Source organism: Zalophus californianus, chromosome 7, assembly GCF_009762305.2.
Source record: "Zalophus californianus isolate mZalCal1 chromosome 7, mZalCal1.pri.v2, whole genome shotgun sequence".
NCBI lineage: Eukaryota > Metazoa > Chordata > Mammalia > Carnivora > Otariidae > Zalophus > Zalophus californianus.
This window is the reverse complement of record NC_045601.1, coordinates 81,436,661-81,458,806: the sequence shown is the minus strand read 5'-3', so window position 1 is coordinate 81,458,806 and position 22,146 is coordinate 81,436,661. Positions and strand designations below refer to the sequence as shown.

The 22,146-nt window shown below is 32.7% G+C and overlaps 1 protein-coding gene and 1 non-coding gene across 8 annotated transcripts in view; both read left to right on the top strand.

The window, feature by feature from the left end:
* The window catches only part of SENP6 (SUMO specific peptidase 6), a 110,120-nt gene that overhangs the window by 29,363 nt on the left and 58,611 nt on the right, over positions 1-22,146 (top strand). For 2 of the 7 annotated variants that reach the window (XM_027601209.1, XM_027601204.1), the window contains exons 4-7: positions 2,797-2,939; positions 4,025-4,129; positions 8,598-8,618; positions 19,187-19,257. In XM_027601209.1, the coding sequence (XP_027457010.1) occupies positions 2,797-2,939; positions 4,025-4,129; positions 8,598-8,618; positions 19,187-19,257 (340 nt within the window). Of the gene's footprint in view, positions 1-2,794; positions 2,940-4,024; positions 4,130-8,597; positions 8,619-19,186; positions 19,258-22,146 lie in introns of those variants that run through there. The other 5 variants (XM_027601206.1, XM_027601211.1, XM_027601205.1 and 2 more) reach the window with 4 other exon arrangements.
* Positions 15,003-15,104, top strand: LOC113928151. Its single transcript, XR_003521830.1, has one exon. It is a non-coding gene; the product is annotated as a U6 spliceosomal RNA (small nuclear RNA).

The following is a 22,146-nucleotide window of genomic DNA, read 5'->3' as shown; positions in this document are numbered from 1 at the left end:
TTCCCTGATGATGAGTGATAACTGACCATTTTTTCATGCTTCTGAGATTCTTAACAGGATATGTATCAAAATCACCCAGAGCAGTGGCTCTCCCATGTTAGTGTACATCAGAATCACCTGGAAGGTTTGATAACAAGATTGCTGGACCCCACTTTCAGAGTTTCTGATTTAGGAGATCTGGAGTGGGGCCAGCTAATTTGCATTTTAAAGTGTTCTTTAAACACTGGTCCAGCAAACCACACTTTGACAACCATTCATTGATTAGGGCATTTTTTTTTTTTAAGATTTTATTTAATTTATTTGAGAGAGAGAATGAGATGGAGAGAGAGAGCATGAGGGGGGCGGTCAGAGGGAGAAGCAGATTCCCCGCTGACAGCAGGGAGCCCGATGCAGGACTCGATCCCGGGACTCAAGGATCATTAGGGCATTTTTTAAAAAATAATAACATGGAAGTAGATCTAGGTCACAATGACTGAATAGGCCTAATTTTTATCAGCTGAATGCATCTTAATGACCAGTTGTTTATGATAAAATAATTTAAGGGCTTTCTTTTTTTTTTAATTTAATTTAATTGAGCGGGGCATCAGAGGGAGAGAATCTCAAGCAGACTCCCTGCTGAGCGTGGAGCCTGACATGGGGCTCGATCTCACCACCCACGAGATGATGACCAGAGCCAAAATCACAAGTCGGACGCTTAACCAACTGAGCCAATCCCGGTGCCCCAATTTATGAGCTTTCTAAGAGAAGATATTTGTATTTCTAATTGAGTGGGAACTATTGCTTACTGAATTCCTACCTATCTGCCCATTCCAGGGCTCGGCAATTTGTGTATATTTTTGTTAATGCATGAAATAACCCCATGATTACAAGGAAAGTTACTTGGCTAGAAAGACAAGTCTGTTTGATTCCTAAATTGTTATCTTTCCACAATAATGCTTTATTTCCTGTGGAAAAGGGTCCCCAAATGCAAAATTGATTGTATTCTCCTACTAACAGAAATGAAAGAGTGTAATAATTCCAGTATCTTTATCCCCTGTGGTTTTTTTTTTTCTGTTGCTTCTCTTGGTTTTGATCACATTGTCTAATTTCTTTGAGCCTGCTATGAATGGTAAATATTGCATATGAAAAGTCAGAGAGATAATTTGAGGCCTAGAAAATTATCTATTTCTGGAGGGAACTAGGAGCATTACCAATCTCAGTCTCAGATCACCTAAAATCAAATAATTCTCCAAGTATGGTCTCTGATTGGCAGTATCAGCATCAGTTGGGGACTCGCTAGAAATGCAAATTATTAGGATCACCCCAGACCTAATGCATAAGAATAAACTGTAAAAGATTGGACATAGCAATTTAACAGACAATTCAGGTAATTCTGATTTACACTAAAAATTTGAGAACTGCCTTAATTGAACTGAAGGTTGAGATGATTAGAAGCTAGATTTCAATCTATACGAAGGCTGTTATTCATAGGCTGTAATTCTGATCCAAATTTTGAGGGGTTTATGAGGCCCTTCATATATGGTGGATCTTCATCTGTACTTTTTGTCTCTAGTTCTCTGTTGGAAGTTCCAGCTTAGCTTCTCAGGTACATCTTCTGGAATTAATAGATACCTCAGGAGAAAATACAAATCTGGGCTTAGATCTCTGAGTTTCTTGTTCCTATCTTAATTCTTAATTATTCACTGCCTTTGGAGCCCTCATGTATTTTTTTAATTTGTATTTTGTCCAGCTTTTTTCTAGTTTTCAGAGAGTAGAAGGAAATTGATCTGCATTACTTAATCTGCCATTACCAGAAGTGGAGGAGTTTGAAGCCCATGGCTGTAAAAAGATAAGGAAGTTAAGAAATGTCTCAAGGTGGAGAAATGATAAGCAGTGTGTCAAAAATAGGTCTTTTTTGGAATTTTGTAATGTAGTTATGCCTAAAAATAAGAATGGTGTTGGCACAATGAACTCTGTACTCAGGAGAACTTTTTTTGTGGGAGGTATTTTTTTTTAGGGAACTGTTAGGTTTCTATAGAGATCAGTTGGAGGGGAAAAGCCATGTTCCTATCTTCTTACTATATTTTATAAGTGAGTGAGAAAATATTTAATTATTGTTTCAAAATAAAGTAGATAAGAATGATTTTTAAAGTGTTGTTTTGGGTAAATTATCACTAAGAACTGAAGATTTTTTTCCTCCATGAATCTGAAAGCAGCTTTTAAATGTCTGGTGAAATGAATGTAATAAAAGTTGGTTTCTTTGTTGAAAAGAGCTTCCTGAGAAATGCCCATCCTATTGTCATACTGTGATCATCCCAAAGTGATTGTTATTGATGTCTTTATATGATCATTTGCAACAATGAAAGGTTTTAGACATTTCAGTTTCTGTGTTTGTATAGAAACCTTGATGTTAAGGCCAAACTACTTGTACAAGTTGAAGTGGTAACTCAATGCCATATTTGACTGTGCTTGGCCTACAGATAGCGGTAGTGGGAAATACTTTTTTTTTACTCTCAAGAAAGAGCTATTCTAAGATACTCTACCCTCATGTCTTCTGTTTTCTCTTTTAATTATCTCAAGTACCTTTGGAGACTTTTAAATGAAAAGGAAATAATACCGTAAACATCCGTGTTCCTACATATTTGTGTTATCCTTAGGAAAAAAGTATTATGGTTGAATTATTCTTAAATTCATGCCACTGTCATCCCTTTCTCCCATCTTCAATAGCTGATACAATTTTTATAGCTTTTTTAATAAGTGGGTTTTCAAACAATCAAGTGTTTATTGACTCTTCAATGTTTATGGATCTTTTTACAGTTAAATCGTCAATCTGGAATTGTTTCTACCAGTTCTGGTGATCCCTGGAAGACATGTACAAGACGAAGCAAGGCTGAAAGTTTAAAACCTTTAAAAGGCAACCCAATTGGACTTAACATGTTAAGCAACAATAAGAAATTGAGGTATAGGCACTTCACTACACATTCCTACAGAAAAGATAAAAGGGTTTAACACCAAAAATTAGCTACCTTTGTAGCCAGTTGACCCAACCTATACCTTTTCTTTTCACTTTATTAGCAGTGCCAAGAGGTAGAGTTGTTCCAGTGTGTGGATTCTTTGCTTTGAATCTTGGGATTAGGCTTGAATGCAATGGTTTCTTGTTCTGAATAAAAATATTACAAGAAAAGTTTCAGTAGAACAGGATTTCATAAGATGAACTTGCTCTCATATAGTTAGTAAAATCTTGGTCATAATATTAGAAGTAGAAGGTACTGGAGGCTAGAGTGCTTCTGTCTCCTTTAGGGGATACTTATTCAGGATTGTCTCAATAAGGGACTTTTTTTTTTTTTAAAAGATATCTTATTCCTCTCCTAGATACAACCCACCTTTCCTTTGTGGAACTCATAGGGAACCACTGTTACTGATATATTGGGCTCTTACACTTCTCAGAAATAGGGTTGAAAATCACTGTTTCATATCAATTTTGTCAATTTATAGATAGAAAACTGAGGTACATAAAGGCTAAGTTACTTTGAAGTCAGTGGCAGACTCAAGTAGAATTTGGGACTCCTGACTTTTTTTTTTTTTTTACAATAGTATATTTGATTTTGATTTTGATTTTGATTTTGGCATATAAGAAAACTTTGTAATACTCATGGTTTAAAAGCTTTTTATATGGATAGTCCCTAATAGAGAAGAAGAAAAGAAAATATATCTGAACTAATTTATAAGATATCTTATAGTGCAAAACATACATTTAGGATTCCTGCTTTCTATTCCAGTGTTGTTCTACTCTGTATATTTCATGAATTGTATTGGAAACATTTCAGAGACAAATTCAGAAAGTAGAAAACTCCTAGTGGACAATTTAATGTGGTCAATTGGGTTGGGTTGATGTATAAATATATATAAATATATATTTTTTTAGTGTGAAGGTTTTTTTTTGTGTGTGTGTGTGTGTGTATGTTCAGATTTGAAAGGATATATTTTGCATATGTGTATGTAATTTTCCTCTGTTCAAATTATTCTTTGTCTCTTGTATCTGCAGTGAAAATGCACAAAATGCATCAATATGTTCTGGAACTGTAGTTCATGGTAGACGTTTTCAACATGCTAATGCACAGATATCACTAGTAAAAACAGCAGCCCAAAGGTAAGGATTTGAATTGCCTTTGTTTAGTGTGTGTGTGTGTGTGTGTGTGTGTGTGTGTGTGTGTGTGTGTGTGTGTGTATGTATATCATCCTTTTTAATTGTTTTGCACCTTTTTTTTTTTCTTTAAACAATTTTTTTTACTTTGTGGAACTTTACTGTGTTTCTCTTGTTTGTAAGGAGATATTCCTGTCTCTGAAATAATTCATGTCTTAGAATTTTATTATTTTTAATATCTGCTTTTGAATAAATCACATTCTATAAGTAGAGACTTAAATAAAAGACTTTTATTGCATTATATTCCGGTTAAATTAATCTGATTTTACAATATTGACCTAAAACATTTGACAAGAAACCTTCAGCTGGTAGTTTAGCTCTGATGAGTAAAACTACAGTTATTAGCTTACTTGCTTTTTAAGATTTATTGGATTTCAGAGTACCAAAATAAATCACATTAGTTTTAGCTGAGAAAATTTTGTGTTTTAGTAGATTTGGATGTTCTCATTGATCATCAAAGTAATACTTGAACCTTGAAATAATGAAAGTAATAGTGGGGAAAGCTTAGTGTTTTAAGTGTGTGTTTTTCATGACCATTTTTGAATGGTTATGAAATTTCAGTTGAATTTCAGTTCTGAGTCAATTTTAATTGACTAAGAAATTCTTAGGATCCAACAATAAAATAAATATTATGAATAGTTGTGTAAAATGTTTTTATAAATAGTAAAATTTAAAGATTTAGTATATATGCTAAATGCTGCTCTTCATTTTTTTTAAATGTCAATCTAGATTGTTGCTCATTCAGAAAATGGCCTGACTCTTAGAAACCCTTGCTATATTTGCTGTGTATGTAGATTTGCTATAGCATAGATTTTTAACTTAAAAACCTTAAATCTTTCTCATACTTTAGGATAAGAAGATCTTTCTTTTGCTTAAATATATTATCATAGATAAATGATTGTAGAATTAGATATTTGAGAAATACAACTAAAAAGACAGAAAGGGAACTTATTGCACATACCAAAAAATTGGCTTCTTTTACTGTAAAGTACACAAATCAAGTCTAGCCAACATATGGCACAAACATGAGAATAATAAAAGGAGAATAATTAGTGGGGAGGCAAAAAGAAGAGACACAGTGTTTTTCACACACTGATCACATTGATAGAATCCATTGCTGACAAAGATTTGTCTTTCTGATATTCTGAAAATGCAGTCCATGTTGAAATACTCATTTATGGTTTATGATCAAGTGATATATTCTACAACCAAAATTATTATTGCTGTTGAACTTATTTATTAGTTTGGAATTATTTGCAGTGTGTGCTAGTCTCTCCATCCCTCCTTTCTTCATTGGTAATGTTAAAAACACTGATTTCAGTCTGGAAATTGGTTTGTGTTTTGTTTTATTCTCTGTCTTTGCACTTATTATACCTTGCATATGTATTATTGCTATCTGCATAAAAGATTAGATTCTGTTAAGAGGAAATGGCATTTACTAGTAAAATATTTCTCCAAACAAAACCCTGAATTAGTTTATATTTAGAGAAACAATCCTGAGTGAAAATACCTGACAAGAACAGCTAGGGGCAGTAAGGAAAACTGAAAAGTCATGTTAGCAGATTCTATTTATGTTTGTCTCTTAAATTTATGGAATAAACATGTCTTATTCTTGCTACAGTGTGTCATTAAAAAGATTTTGACATTCAAAAACAATTCATTGAGAGTTTTTCTAATTTTCTTCCTTAAAAATCATTGAGTGATTTTATGCTACATGCCAGGCATAGATGAGGTACAGAATAGTCAAAGGTGAATATGACAAAGTCCCTGCTTTCGAGCTCAGGTTTGATTAGGGTAGAGGACAGAAAGATAAGTAAACAAATAATTACATGGTAAGCACAGTGTAGTAGACACAGTTTGCATAGTGCTATTTACAGAGAAGGGAGCTGTGAAGAATTCATAAAGGAAGTATTAAAGAAGCTTTTGTGTGTACTCCATGCAATAGGAATCACATCTTCAAAGGCATGAAGAAAGCCTTCACCTAAGATGGTTACTACCAAACCTTTGGTTTTATTTTATTTTTTCTTTTTTTTTTAAGCCTTTGGTTTTAATTAGTGTCGTTTTGGCACAGTTGCCAGGGTTCAGATGAGGTGAGCACTCGTTTTTACTGGCTTCTACAGCTCAACTCTTAATTTGAAATTAAAGGAAATGCCACAAGTTGGTAATTCACACACTGCTCTTGGAGAGAATGGTATAATTTTTCTTTTAAAAATAAATCACACCTGCATTTTGAATAACTTGTAGTTCTTTGTTAAGATACGGGAACAAGTACATCACACTTCTTTAATCTGAAGGGAATAAGTGAAGATTATTAAAATATCTGATTAGATTAGCTACGATTTGGGAGAACATTACGATTTCAATCTATTTTCTTACTGCTACTACAAATGTTAATATAAATCATATTTAAATGTTGTTTACATACTAATAGTGATGGAGGAGGATAGTCTTAGTATGGAAAAATGAAATGTAGAAATTAAAAAATCTATATAACTCTATACCATCTCCACCCCTAACTTCAATGAGACTTGCTAAAAGAGCACATTTACTGGTTTATGTTTTATTTACATTTTCACCTTTTTTTGTTTTTGTTTTTTATTAAGGATAGGTGAAAAGACTTGTAAGGACCGTAGGGGAAAATGAATGTCTACAAAAGCATATATAATCCATAAATGGGAAAATGGGCTCCTGGAATAAGCAAGATTTAATTATTAATGAAAATCACCACTTTGAAAGAATTTTTGAAGTCTTAAATCAGGTCATGGATACCAGAATCAATCAATCTCTCTTTTTTCCTTCCTTTTTAAAAAAATTTTAAGAACACTAGTACAGCACTAGTACAAGAATGAAATAGTCCAACAAGAATGTAAGTTGACATTTTTACAAAGTCCTAATTACTAATAATGGCTTCCCTCCCCATTTTTTTAAAAGCTTTTTTTTTTTTTTTTAATATGTATGCTCCTCTAGGTCAGGGCTTGATAATAAACACATTGAAGAATCTTATAGAAGCACAGTGACTTAAAAATTAGATATCATATCATAATAAATGCAATTTCTAAAAGGATAAGAGAAACGAGCATGGGCATATATATTTTTTTTTGTTTTGTGTTTTTTGTTTTCTTCCTAACACCCTTGGTTTATCGGAAAGAACCAAACCTGTTTCTTCCACCGCTACTCTGTCTTCTACCTCTTTCCTTTACTCTATACAGGTGAGTTTAAAAACACAAAAACAAGAGACTACTAAACTCTTCTCACTTCTTGGGGATAACAGTGTAGAGCTAGAAATGGCTGTATTAGGTATTAATGCCTAACTTTCGGTTTTCATCTTTTCCTGGATATAGAGCTCCAGTAGAAATAAATATATAAAATAAGTTGGACTGTATTTAAACTTTCATTTTGATACTTTGTTTTATTTACTTTAATAGGGGTGGTAATATTCCCTCACTTTTTTGTCATTTATCCAACATAAATTTATTTTATACAGATTATCCTGTTTTTTTTAATAGTAAAGGTAAAATTTCAAATATGTTATTCACGTTAGCTTATAATTCTTTACTATTGGAAAAATTTTAAAATAAGAGTTTCTTTTCAATGTTGCTTATATAAAACCACATTACCTCTTTTTTTTTAATTTGCTAGGATTGATATTTTACTTGTTTGTTCCACGCTATAGGAATATTAGAGTTAATATGGGGACTCGGAATTTGTACACTGTGTTTTTTTTTTACAATTAGTTCCGAATATTTTGTTCATTTTATAATAAGAATTCTTGGATATGAATCTTATTCTAAATTGAAGATTTTTGTAATTTTACTCTTGAGTAATTGATACTGATAACTTTTTAGATTTTCCATGTACTGTGGAGAAGGATGGACCTGTTATACATTGGATTTCTTATTGGAGGCCATGATTTTAAATCCCAGGCCTTTCCTTGTGTCCCAAACCATATGCTGCTGTATTTAATCTATGGCGTAAATGCAAAAGTTTCAACCTTAAAAAAATTCTTTTTTTCTTACTCAGAAGCTAATTATCGCACCTGGTAACAGAATTGGAACCACTAAAAATTTTATGACTTTCAGGAAATTGTTCTTTGAAGACTATTTACATAACTACTCTAAAATAACATATCCTCAAATGGTTGATGATTAAATAAAACTCTTTCAAGAATCTTTCATCTCTTTTTACATCCTTTTTTCTTAAATATGTTTAGATATAAATTATTTTCTGTATTAACAAAAATTGAAAAACAGTTTACAGACAAGGTTCAAAACTTAGTATATAATATATATATTGTGTTTAAAACGAATTAATCACCTTAGAGTTTTGCCTTATTGACCACAGTTACTAAAACTACAATGATATATCAAAAATGAGGTCTTGCCTCTTACATTTTTTTTCTTTTTCATGTTTTAAGCAGTCTGGACCAAAAGGAAAGGTAAGCTTAATATTGATGAAATTAGAGCATGGATATAACAGTAAGATATCAAGATTATTTTTATGCTTTGAAAAATATCCATTGAATTAGAGTTCATCGTAAAGCTTATTAATTATTTTAATGAAAGGAAACATTAATGGCAGAACATAATATTTGACTTATGGGGACTGTTTTACCATAATTCTCAATGTGGTTATATATTTATGCTGACATGACTGCTTTCCTTTTAAAAGTAGAATATTTTAATGCCTTAGTAGTAAAGTTGTTTTCAGCTAATAGCATTAAATTCTTTCTTGTTATATTTTACTGATAATACTTTTGTTTTTATATTTTAGTAGGTAGAGTTGAGGGGGAAAATGGAATTAGAATACCTTAAGCTTGGAGTTAAAATTCTAAAAATCAATGTATTCCTATTCTGACCCAAAGCAGGGAATTTATGATCACTGTGTTCCCTTTGTAATAACATTGGTAGACACATGCCCTTTAGCAGAAGTGTTGAATGATGTAAATAACATGGAAAAAAAAATTTTAAGAATGCACATTTCTTTGAGTAGTGAAATGATTGTAATTGTTTTAAAGCAAATGTTTGTAAGAATAACTTCTCAGTGTATTATATAGAATTTTTTGTACATGTACATCTTTTTTCTTTTATGAGAATCTCAAAAACCTTTTATGAACCTCCCCACAAAAAACAGGTTAACAGCCCTTGTATTAAACCAATACTTACATGTAATTGGTGAAGGTCAAAAGAAGGGACATCCTATTCTATCATTTTGTTTAATTATATAATTTTAACTCTAATTTTTTTAAAAGTGCAGAAAAATCAAAGAGGACAACTTGTAATATTTTATAAAATGCTGTATATTCCATCTTCCTTAAGGTTCCTTAAGGTTTGGAAATACAAAGATGATCCTGTCAGCCAATTTTTTAAGCATATTTTAAAATTCTGAAAATGGGTTGTGCAGATATTTTTACTATCTCCTGGGAAAGAAAAAGTATTTTCCCATTGTGTCTGTTTTTCTCTTTGAGTAAATCATTATTTTCTGTCAATAGATGAGTCATTTTATCTTTTAAAATTTTTAACTCATAAGTGATTACATTTTTTTGAAAGCCATTAATAAGATTTTTAAAATAAAATTGTGGGGCACCTGGGTGGCTCAGGCGTTGTCTGCCTTCGGCTCAGGTCATGATCCCAGGGTCCTGGGATCGAGTCCCACATGGGGCTCCCTGCTTAGCGGGGAGCCTGCTTCTCCCTCTCCTTGTGCTCCCTCTCTCGCTGTCTCTCTCTGTCAAATAAATAAATAAAATCTTTAAAAAATAAAATAAAACTGCTGAAGAATGTACATTAAATAACTCTTCATGCAGTCATACACAAAACAGCCTCTTGTTTTATATAAATACTTTCGCTGTATATTATACGAGATAAAATGTAAGTACTTTTAATATTCTCAGATTAATGTAAAGGTCTTAGATTATTCAGTTTTTCACAATAGCCTTGGAGGGTTTATACTGACTTTCTGCACTGTTTTGGCTTATGCATATTTCTCTAGTGGAAATTTGTTCGTTGATAAATTCAGCAAAATTTCATGACTTTATGTGCCAGGCACTATTCTAGGAGCAGACAGAAATCCCTACCCTCTTGGAGCTTACATTCTTGTTGGAATAATACTGGAATAGGAGTCAGAAGATGTGGAATTGAGTAACTGGCAATACCAGTAGGCACATAACTTACTGTAAATGGGAATGATAATACTTTCCCAATTGTAAAGGAGATTTGTGAGGAACAAGTGAGATAATTATTTAAAACTGAACTTATATACTGTAAAATTTGAAATTTCTGTAATAGTAATAGATCTTGAAATTCTTTCAGCCTTTTGTACTAAGATTACTGTACTGAAGCAGCAACTGTTTATAAAATACCTTATAATGAATATACCTGAGTGCTTTATTCAGCAGTATAGTTATCTTTAGGTTGAATTTAGCCCATTAATCCTTTGGATCCTTATATAAAATTATTTTGTGTTTATCTTTGTTGGAGATGGATAAGGTGAGAACTTTTGCATCAGTACATTTTACTTGTGAATTCTTTTCACATGAGCCTTTGTGTCCCCTTCTTGTGAACATAAGTTACATCTTTTTTCTCATCTTAATGGAGAAGTAAAAGATCCTTTATCTTTATCCCTCAACACATGAGAGACTATACATTTCTGAACTAAATGAATTATTTACAAGAGAATGTTTATCTAATAAAAACTAGGTAGTTGTGGAAGGTTAATCTTTTCCAGGTTTTTTCCTCCTTGTACACTGGGCACAATGGAGTTTAAAACCAAACTGGAATAAATAATAAATAGCAATATTAAGATCTAGAGCTTGCAAACTTCAAAAAATTGCTGCCATTTTTTGTTGTTGTTGTTGTAGGTGACTGTGACAATTTGAATGACTCAAGTTCTTTTCTGACTCATGAACAGATCGGTTGTGAAATACAGTGTATCTGGTAGTGCCAGCAACCTAGAATATTTAACCTGGTATTAAAACTGTTCTTTTTTTCCTCCATAGATAAAGAATCCATTGACCCATTATGAAACTGAAGCACACAGTGATTTTCAAATTTAAATTTTTTTAAAAATTTAAAAAAGTATGTGTCTATTGTAGAGAATTTTGAAAACAACAGAGTACAGAGATAAATAGAACACAATGCAAGAACGTATATGAAAGACTAGGAATGTTTACATAAGGGTGTGTTTGAAAAGACAAGTATAGAGATTTTATAATTTTCTAAAAGCTCTCAAAATAGAAAATTACAGTATTAGGATCCCAGTGCATTTCTTTCCAATATTTTTTCTATACTTTTTAATATACCCAACACATGTGGAATCATAAAAATACAGCTGCATATTCTGCATTTTCACTTAACATTGCATTGTAACATTTTTCACTGTCATTAAGTTGACTTCTAAGAATGATTTTTAATGAAAGCATAATAGGTTGTCCTGCAGATGTACATAATTTATTTACCCATTAGCTCATTATTGTTATATGTGATACATTCATGAACAACTTTGTGCATAAATTTCTAAATGAATCTCTTAAAATAAGTCTGGGAAAGGATTGTTTGGACTAGGTCACAAATGTTTTTAATGCTCTTCATAAGTACTGCTAAATTGTTTTACAGAGAGGTGGTACCTGTTTATAATAGTATTATAAATTGCTGTCTGAAGATAATCAAAATAAAATTATATTCAGGTGATACTGTCTTTTTTTGGAATTATGAGTCATCTAAAACCTTAGAAATAATAAAGTTGAGCAGCAGGATGATAGGCTACAAGACAAATAGTATTAATAATTGTTTCCTTCATTCACCTCTGATCATTTGGAGTGTATAATGAGAGACCAAAATTTTATTCAAAGCTGCAACTTAAATATCCAGCAATAAAGTTAATAATTTATAAATCCTTTATAAATGTATCTAAGACTTATTACTCTGAGGCCTATATTATATTTCTGGTTGGTTGTTACCATTGCTCCTTAAAGTAAATTTAATGGAATTTTAGTCAAAATCTCGGTGACTTTGTTGTTATTTTAAGAAATTTGACCTTTGCTAGTTTATTTAGCAGAGTACAGCCATACTTGAGAACAGCAATAGACTTTTTTTTTTAAAGAAGAATAGAGGAAGAGAAGAATGACTTGTCTTGCCACATAAAACATAGTGTGAAGAAAACAGTCATTTAATATGGAAACCCTAGAAAAAGACTAGGAAGAAAGAGTGAACAGACTAGAGAGTCCCAGTATATCCCATTTCCAACCAAGATGTCCAGTCAATAAATATAAACAAGTTTGCAGTGTCTTTAAATCACTGAATTATGATATTTGTAGCATGACTGAAAAATTAGTATTTTAAGTTTCTGCATGGTAGCCAGTAGTGATTCAGTTTTTGCCAACAATACCGTCCTTGTACAGCAATGTTTGTACAATTATTTGACCTGATAAATGCACTTCTGATTGCATACTGCCTTTTAGATATACACGTTTATTCATTCTGAGTGTTTTTCAAGTGCTTGCTCTGTTCTAGGCATAAGGATACAGTGATTAACACAACAGACAAGATCCCTGCACTCCTGTGGTTTACATTTTGTATGGGCAAAGACTGATAATGCAAGTAAAACGTGGAATAATAAGTTCTTTTTTTAAAAAAAAGATTTTATTTATTTGAGAGAGAGAGTGACTTAGCAAGCATGAGCATGGGGGAGAGGCAGAGAGAGAGGGAGAAGCAGACTCCCCACTGAGCAGGGAGCCTGATAAGGGACTCGATCCCAGGACCCTGGGATCATGACCTGAGCCAAAGACAGATGCTTAACTGTCTGAGCCACCCAGGCACCCCGAAATAATATCTATGTAAAGAAGCATAATTGGGTGATGTTAAAGAGTGACAGTATGGTCTGTCACACTTTAGATTGCATTTTCAGAGAAACTTTTTTTAATTTTTTTTTTTTAAGATTTTATTTATTGGGGCGCCTGGGTGGCTCAGTCAGTTAAGCGTCTGCCTTCAGCTCAGGTCATGATCTCAGGGTCCTGGGATCAATCCCCACATTGGGATCACTGCTTGAGGTGGCGGGGGGAGTTGGCTTCTCCTCCCTCTCCTTCTGCCTGCCTCTCCCCCTGCTTGTGCGTGCTCTCTCTCTCTCTCTGACAAATAGGAAAAAAGATTTTATATATCTGTTTGATTGAGAGAGAGTGCATGCAGAGGGAGAAGCAGGCCCCCACGCTGAGCAGGGAGTCTGACGCGGGGATCGATCCCAGGACCTCGGATCATGACCTGAGCCGAAGGCAGAGGCCTAACCGACTGAGCCACCCAGGCCCTCAGACAAACTTTTTACCACAAAGCTAACATTTAAACAAGGACTAAATGAACAGTCAGCCATGCCATCATCACATAGATGGCTTTTCCAGATAGGAAAGAGATGGTACTAAGATACTAATGCAAGAATGAGTTTATCATGATCAAGGAATAGAAAGAAGGACCACAGTGGCTGGAGTTTGGGGAGCAAAGGAGAAAAGGTTACAAGGTGGATTTGGCAAGGTCAGCTAGGACCTAGATCTTAAAGGCTTTGTAAGATGACCTGAAGAGCTTCATTTTATATCAGTACACTCACTAGAAGCTTTCAGGGCATTTTAAGATAGGGAAGTGTTAATACCTAATAAATCTTTGAGAGTTTTTTAAAAAAAATAATGTTTTGTATATGATTTATAATTTGGTGCAATAAAACCTTAAGTCCGTGGCATTCAGTTAAGACTAAGCATGTTCCACTTTCCAAATATCGATGTGCTGCAAAGGTAAATCAATAATAGTCCGTGACTAAATATTCAAAACTATCTCAGCAAAATCTAGGAGTTGGGGAGGTAGAAAGACAGAAATAAAAGGAATCTTAAGGCCTTTTTCTGGGAGGAGAATTGGAAAGGCAAGAAGTAATAGAATTTTAAAGACCTCATCTCATTGGGGATGCAATAGAACATCTTGAAGAAATGGTGGAATCTTGATAGTGTGTTAACAGAAATATGTAATTGGAATAAAGATTGAGAGAGGAAAGGTAATTATTTGTTAAATTAGGGAAGGAAAAAGAATAATAATTGTGCAAACCAGTAAAAATAGGGGAAAAGAGGAAACTGAAATAATAGCAATATACACAACAGACAGTAAAGTAAGATGAAAGGAAAACATGAAGTCTGTCAGCTGTTACAGTAATTGTAATGAGGTTGAATATATTTAATAAAAGACAAATTGGTTGGATTAAACCCAGTTATACTATGTTGTTTACAAGAATCAGACATAAAGTAACATTCTGTAAGGTAAAGTTGTTTAGAATCACAAAAGATGTAAACAGAAAGCATGAGTATAATTCTAATAAAAAGATGGAATTATGGATTAGTACTAAATAGGAAAAAGCATGTTTTGTAATGGGCATAGTCTAAAAAAGTATAACAACTAAATACATAAAATTTCCTTAAAATATTTAAAATGCAAGAAGTTCTTGGTTAGAGTACAGCTGTGGAAGATTTTAAATATCTCTCTTGGAAAATTAGACTGATTTAGGAGTTTAACATGAGTTTGGAATGATGAATTTTAACATTTGAATATGAATACATTTATTTTATAGAAATAACACATTTTTTAGATCAGAGCAATGGAAAAATTAATAAAATGATCTATCATTAAAATCCAGCAGAAACCAAGACAACAAAAACCCAGCACCCAGATCCTGGTTTCTAATACTACTCTAAGAAAAGCAACATGGAGAAATGACTGATTCTGGGTTTGGGTTAGGGAAAACACAAAATGAATGTGAAGTGTCTTAGTGTTAGAAACCAAGTACTCAAAAAACTAAAAGAGTACTTCAAAAGCAGATACACTAAAATTGTAACATTACAGAGAAGATTTTCATGGTCCTTGTGTCAGGATTACAGGTAGATTATGAAACATTCTATATTTCTATAAATTCTGCATTATATATTTTTTACCAGAATAAAGAAAAAAATGATGTCACATCAAGGGGACACAGGAACCAACTGAAAGCATTCCCAAAGACCAAAACTAAAACAGTTGAGATTATAACCTAAAGTACGACTATCTATGTGTCATACTAATAAAAATGACTGAATAAATCATTTATTTACTCAGCTATCCTAGGGTTCTACAAGCTGCATAAAATGAATTGAAGGAAATGGACAGCTGTTTATTATAGAATTGTAAATAATTTGTATAGATAATTTACACTTAAGAAGGAATTGGAGTTTAACTACTCCACCCTGTTTGTGGGCTGGACTGACTTGTTTGTTTACAAATAGAGTGTAGGAAGAGAAAAATATTAACTCCAGAGTAGAGAAACCTGGTAAACACTACCTTAGTTAGCCAAATGATCAAGGTTAACATCACCAGTGAAATCATAATGATACTGTGTACCTCCTGATATGATGTGATGACAAGGGCACTTCAACTCTGTGATATCCTAACCCTCAATTTTTTTTTAAGATTTTATTTATTTGAGAGAGAGAGTGTGTGAGTGCCCATAAGCAGAGGGGAGAGGAAGAAGCAGACTCCCTGCTGAGCAGGGAGCCCTTTGCAGGGCTTGATCCCAGGACCCTGAGATCATTACCCCAAGCCGAAGGCAGAAGCTTAACTGACTGAGCCACCCATGCGCCCCCCTTTCCCCACATTTATAACCTTGGTCTAATCATGAGAAAAACATCAGAGTGACCCAGGTTTAGGGACATTCTACAGAATAACTGCCGATTCTCTTCCAAGATGCCAAGGTCATGAAAGATCATGTAAGACTGAGAGACGGAGGAGGCTAAAGAGACAATACAACTAATTGCAGTGGATCCTGGATTGGATTCTGGAACAAAAAAAGGGTATTAGTGGAATAGCTGGTGAAATTCAAATAAAGTTTGGCATTTACTTGATAGTAGTGTACCGTGTTTGTTTCTTTTTTGACAATATATGATACTGATGAAGGTGCTAACATAAGGAGAAACTAGGTGAGGGATATTATTCTGAATTGTCTTTTCAACTCTTCTGCAAATCTAAAATTATTACAAAATTACACTTATTTTTAAAAAACTTCAGGGCTGAGTCTTACCTAACCCTTAATAAGCAGAGCATTTTGAGGTTATTTAAATAATTCTTCACAAAAGGAAAAAAAACTTTCCAGTTGTTTTATGCAGCTTATAGAGAGTTGGGTCCATGAGGTGAGGGGTTTTTTGTTTTTTTGTGGTGGTGGTTTTTTTTTTTAACTTTACACAAAACAAAAACCCTTACAAGGAAAAAAAATCCCCACCTTGTAGATAAGAGATGACAGGGAAGTTTCTGTGCTTCTGCTTCGTTTGAAGTGAGAAAGAAATATCCACTGAGAAAACCTAGGCTTGAGCTGTTTGGAGTGTGAAATTTTTGTATCTGTAGAGTGATGGAACCCTCAAACCAAGAAATCAACATAAAATTTGATTTTTGATCACCTACCAATTTTTTTAAAAAACTAAATTTTAAAGAATACAGCATAGTTTATGGCTGGAAAGTTTTCAGAAATTTTATCAAAGTAATACTACTTTCATCCTGAAATTCTTGTATTCTTGTATTAAATTTTAAGATATGCTTTTATTTCTGTAGTTCATACATATTTATTTATTTTAAAGATTTTATTTATATATTTGACAGAGAGAGACACAGAGAGGGAACACAGGCACGGGGAGTGGGAGAGGGAGATGCAGGCTGAGCAGAGAGCCCGATGTGGGCCTCGATCCCAGGACCCTGGGGTCATGACCTGAGCCGAAAGGAGACGCTCAACAACTGAGCCACCCAGGCGTCCCTATTCATACATATTTTAAAAGAAAAATTAGTTTTCCCTGTTTATATAGGGAAACATGTAGCACATTCAATATGTTATGGCCATAAGGTCTGGAAATGTTGGCCAATATACAGAATAGTTTATTAACCTTGCATTATAATACATGATAGTCATGGATATTATATGATATATTCCATGAGGTGTTTGTTCCTCATTAGCAAGGCATAGTTTAGTGCACTGTGTCAGATAGCAAAGAATACAGTGCATTTAATGCAGCACTTTCACCAATCCATGCACATGTGTGATTGGTTGTCTCAGATGATTTATGTCAGTTATTACTGAATAAATCTGTATTTGTAGCATACCCCAGAATAGGTAATCAAGCAGGTTCAAACTGACAAAATCCAAATTATCTGTATTTTCAGATTTTGTGCCCGTTCTCTGTCAAATAATTATTTTCTGTATTGATAATCATTAGTATTGAGGAATATATACTATTTGCATTAGCCAGTGTTTTAAGAATAGTTTTTGGAGTTTACCGTACTAGTATCATTTTGCTTCAGATTCATTGCCTCTGTTGCATTTTAAAGTTGATATCTTTATTTTTCCAAAATGAAGACTTATAAAAATTAGAGATTAAAAAACCAATTATTTGGTTTTTTATAAGACTCCATTATATCCCTTTCAGTGTAAAAATATATGGAATATAAAAACAGTTTTAAGTTTAGTATAATTAGCTGAAAACCTACCTCCTTTATAAGTGCTAGTACTACTACTATCTCTTAGGCAAATTCTCATCTTTACAACTCATATCCTCATGAATCTTCAAAATTCTGTCAGGGTGGAAATTGCCCAGTTGTACAAATAATGCTGCTCAATAATCATGAAAATTCTATTACTCATCAGTATTGATGCAATTTGCCAGATTTCAGATTCTGGCATTGCTATTTAATAGTTACATGAGTATAGGCAAGTCAACCATATTGTACCTCGGTCTCATCTATAAAGTGCTAATAATAATATATACTTTATAAGGTAATTTTGAGAGTTAAAGTACTTAAAGATATAAAGTCCTTAGAACAGTACCTGGCACATGATGTTCACTATCTGCTAACTGCTATTACAAATACACTACTATCACTACTCTTGCTATTTTCTTCTTGTGTCATTCTGTTTTGTTTTTAATTTAGGTGCTTTGACTTTTACAACATAGAATATGAAATTCTTTTGGAAAAATTTCTTTAGGATTTTTGTTTACTTAATTATATACTTTGATAGGTATTGATCACTAGTGTGAATTTACAAATAATAGTATAGCCTCTTTTATTTTTAATTCCCTGGCTAAGTAAAAGGAATATTTTTAGAAGTTTTTATTTAGGGTGGAAAAGTAGCTATTGTAGCTCCCTGGTCTATTGCACTTTTTATAAATCTTTAATACTTTTATCCCATAACTAGCTATAGTTTTTTTTTGTTTTACCCTCAAATTAGTGTATTTTTGGACTTAACGTTCTATTTTAGGATCTTTATTTTCTAAGGATTATGTTCAGAATCCTGAAAATTGATTGTATATGAAGTCTGACAATGTAATTTAATGTATTTTTAAAGTATAATTATATCTCCATAATGTATTCAAAGTACAAGACTAAAATACTTGTTCCATAGTTGCTGGTTTTGTACATAACATTTTTTTGTACTGATTTTGAAATTTTCCACAAGGCCAGTATCTTAATCACCATTTATTCCCTTTAGTCACTGATTTGTTTTTAAACAACTAAAAAGATTTACAGCAAAATTGGGCAAATTGGGTATTATTAAGCTGATTTTTTAATTCAGAAAATGTGTGACAATGAAGTATTACTTTTTTTTAATGTGGCTTTTATAAATTGACTATGAAGGCAGTTCCAAAAGAAAAATAAAGTTTTGTGTACCATGTAACTTCGGTGACTACTTTGAAAGGACAATAATTTGGATTCATTTATTATTAACTATTTATTTGAAAGTCTACTTGCTATGGGGCTTTGATAGATTAACAGTCTAAATAAAATGTAGTCACCTAGGGACCTTATAATGTATTAAGCTTTACTATATTTGTATAATATAGTTGCATTATTTTATAGTATCACTTTTTTATATGACAAGCTATGGTTTGCTTTTAATAAACATTGTAGGTATTCCCTCAGCCTTTTCTTTTGAAAATATTTTTTCTGTTAAATCTATATAAATTTCCTTTTTTAGGAAAGAATACCCACCTCATGTACAAAAATTTGAAAATAATTCTGTAAGGTTGAGTCGGCCTCAAGGTGTTGGTAAGTGTACAGTTTTACTTGTTAACACCTGTGAAAGGTTTTGAATAGTTGTATGAAAGGTAAAAGAGATATGACCCTGGTTTTAGAATATTCCCAAGTATAATAGATATATAGAGAGAAGCATTTTTTATAACTGATTTGAAATTTTAACTGACCTGAAATTATCAGGGAATAGTTGCACAATTACAGTGTGAAATCTTTTTTTAATTAGTATTTTCATTAAATTCAGGATCCACGCATTAACTGTAGATGGCTTATAGCTTCAAAATTGTGTTTTATTGAACTGTATTATAATCTTGTATGATGTGGTTTTGTTTTAAATGGTTATGATCCTAAAATTTAGGATATACTAGGCAGCCACTGAATTTAAAAGAGACCATACCTGATACAATTGTGTTAATAGTAGATGTTGGAAAATAGTTGTGGGTGGAAATTTTTATTTTCATTGAAATCTTTTAATATACTGATATTAGTGCAAAAATAAAGGCAAATAGTACTTATGGAAAATGTGTCACCATCAAATTGATTTTTATTATATAGAATCGTGATTCTTAATGTGTGTGTCTATCTTGTTTGTCCCAGGCGTTTTCTTGCTTAAACCACAGTTCTTATCCAAAATCTGATTTAAACAGCTGGGTTTCCTGATAGCTAAGAGTTTGTTTTTTTAAGCACCTAAAATCTTTGCTACTCTTGAGTGGAAATGTTTTATTCGTATATTGAACATATCCCTATTTTATGATAAGAATATTCCAAACTTCATCCTTTCTTAATAACTTTGCAGTTATGAATGTGAATTATTATACGTGGCACTATATGGTTATGCTCATTGTTTATTAATAACTACCCACTTCAACATTCATTCTGTTATACCTTAAATCTTTTTTGAACTCCGTACTGGATGCTGAGTCACATGCGTTATATTCATTATTTGCTTTTATCCTAATTCATTATCTTAAGATCCTTTAAGCTAAATTTAACTTTACCTACATTGTGTACAGAGGAAACTGAAGCACCGCGGGATGACACAACTTGCTCACAGACACGGAGCTGGTATTGCAATCTAGGCCTATTTGATAGCAAAGCCCGTGCTTGTTACCACTGTGCTTTACTATTTTCTTGCTAGATCAGAAAGTTATTTCTAATCCTCAGAGAAGAACTGCATAATAGGTACTAATCATTCCCATTGCACAAATGCACTTTGGTGAGCTAAGGGATTTGGCCCATTCTTAATGGTTTTAGGTACGAGTCAGCCCCAGGTTTTGTTACAAATAATTTTTAAAATTTGACCACATTCATTAAGTAGGTAAGAATAATCTTTAATTTTTTTTAATTTTGAAATCATTTTTGACTTAGAGAAAAATTGTAAAAATAGTACAGAGTACCCATTTACTCTTTACCTACCATCCCCTATTGTAACATCTTATAGTCACAGTAGTATATTTATCAATAAGAAATTGGCATTGGTACAACATTCTTAACTAAGCTATTTCACCAGTTTTTCACTGATACTCAATTTCTCCTCTAAAATCCAGTTTGGGATCTCATACTACATTATTTGTCATGTCTCTTAAGTTTCTCTGACAGTTTTGAAGAGTAATGATCAGTTACTTTGTAGTATGCCTCAGTTTGAGTTTACATGATAGTGTCTTATGATTAGATCGAGGCTATGCATTTTTGGCAAGACTTCCACAAAAGTGATGTATCTTTTAAAAACACATCACATCAGGGGTGATGTTGATGTCTTTTTATGTTTACCACCATCTCTTGGAGTTAGGTAGTTTCTGCTGGGTTTCTCCACTATTTTTTCCCTAGTATTTAATAAAGATCTTGAGTGAAGATATTCTGAGACTATGCAAATACCCTGTTTTTCCTTAAGCTTTCACCCGCTCACTGTAGCATCCATTGGTGGATCTTGCTGGTAACTGTTACTATTTGGTATTTATCTAATGGTAATTTTCTATTTTCTTCATTTCTTTTATATTTATTAATGGAAATTCTTATGTAGGGAAAAGCTATACCTTCTCTCAGTAATTTTCGATTATTTATACTTTTGGACTCAGATAATATACACTTGGTATATTTAACTCATAAACTTTGTAGCTTTTGTGTTGGGTAAGTACATGTATACTTGAGGATAGGATGAATAACAGTGTTATAATAATGCATATATTGTTGTATAAAGATTGCATTTTATTTTTTTTTCAATTTTTTTTCAATTTTTTTATTGGTATGTTAATCACCATACATTACATCATTAGTTTTTGATGTAGTGTTCCATGATTCATTGTTTGTGTATAACACCCAGTGTTCCGTGCAATATATGCCCTCTTTAATACCCATCACCAGGCTAACCCATCCTCCCACCCCCCTCCCCTCTAGAACCCTCAGTTTGTTTTTCAGAGTCCATCGTCTCTCATGGTTCATCTCCCCCTCCGATTTCTCCCCCTTCATTCTTCCCCTCCTGCTGTCTTATTTTAGGATTTCCTTTGGAGGTACTTTTTTAAAACATTGAGAGTTCAAACTCCAGAAATAGTAGTTGCTGGCATAGCACCTGGAATAATTTTCTCCTAAAGAGAAATCACTGTCTTTTTATAGTTCTTAACACCTAATTTTCTCAATTACTTATTTTTCCCCTTTATTTTGCATTTAAGAGATACTTTCAGAATGAATTTTGATAAATTATAGTCATATGTCAGCACTTAGTAGCATTGATAAGCAGCTTTCTGGGATAAAATTAAAGCTTGTGAACTATTGAGTATAATTTTTGGTCAGATCACATATTCTGTTGCTTCATTTGTTTGGTGTTCTTTTTGTATTTTTTCTAAACATAAAACAACAACTATATAACTATCAATTAAGATCTCATTTCTTTTCTGTACCTGTTCTTTG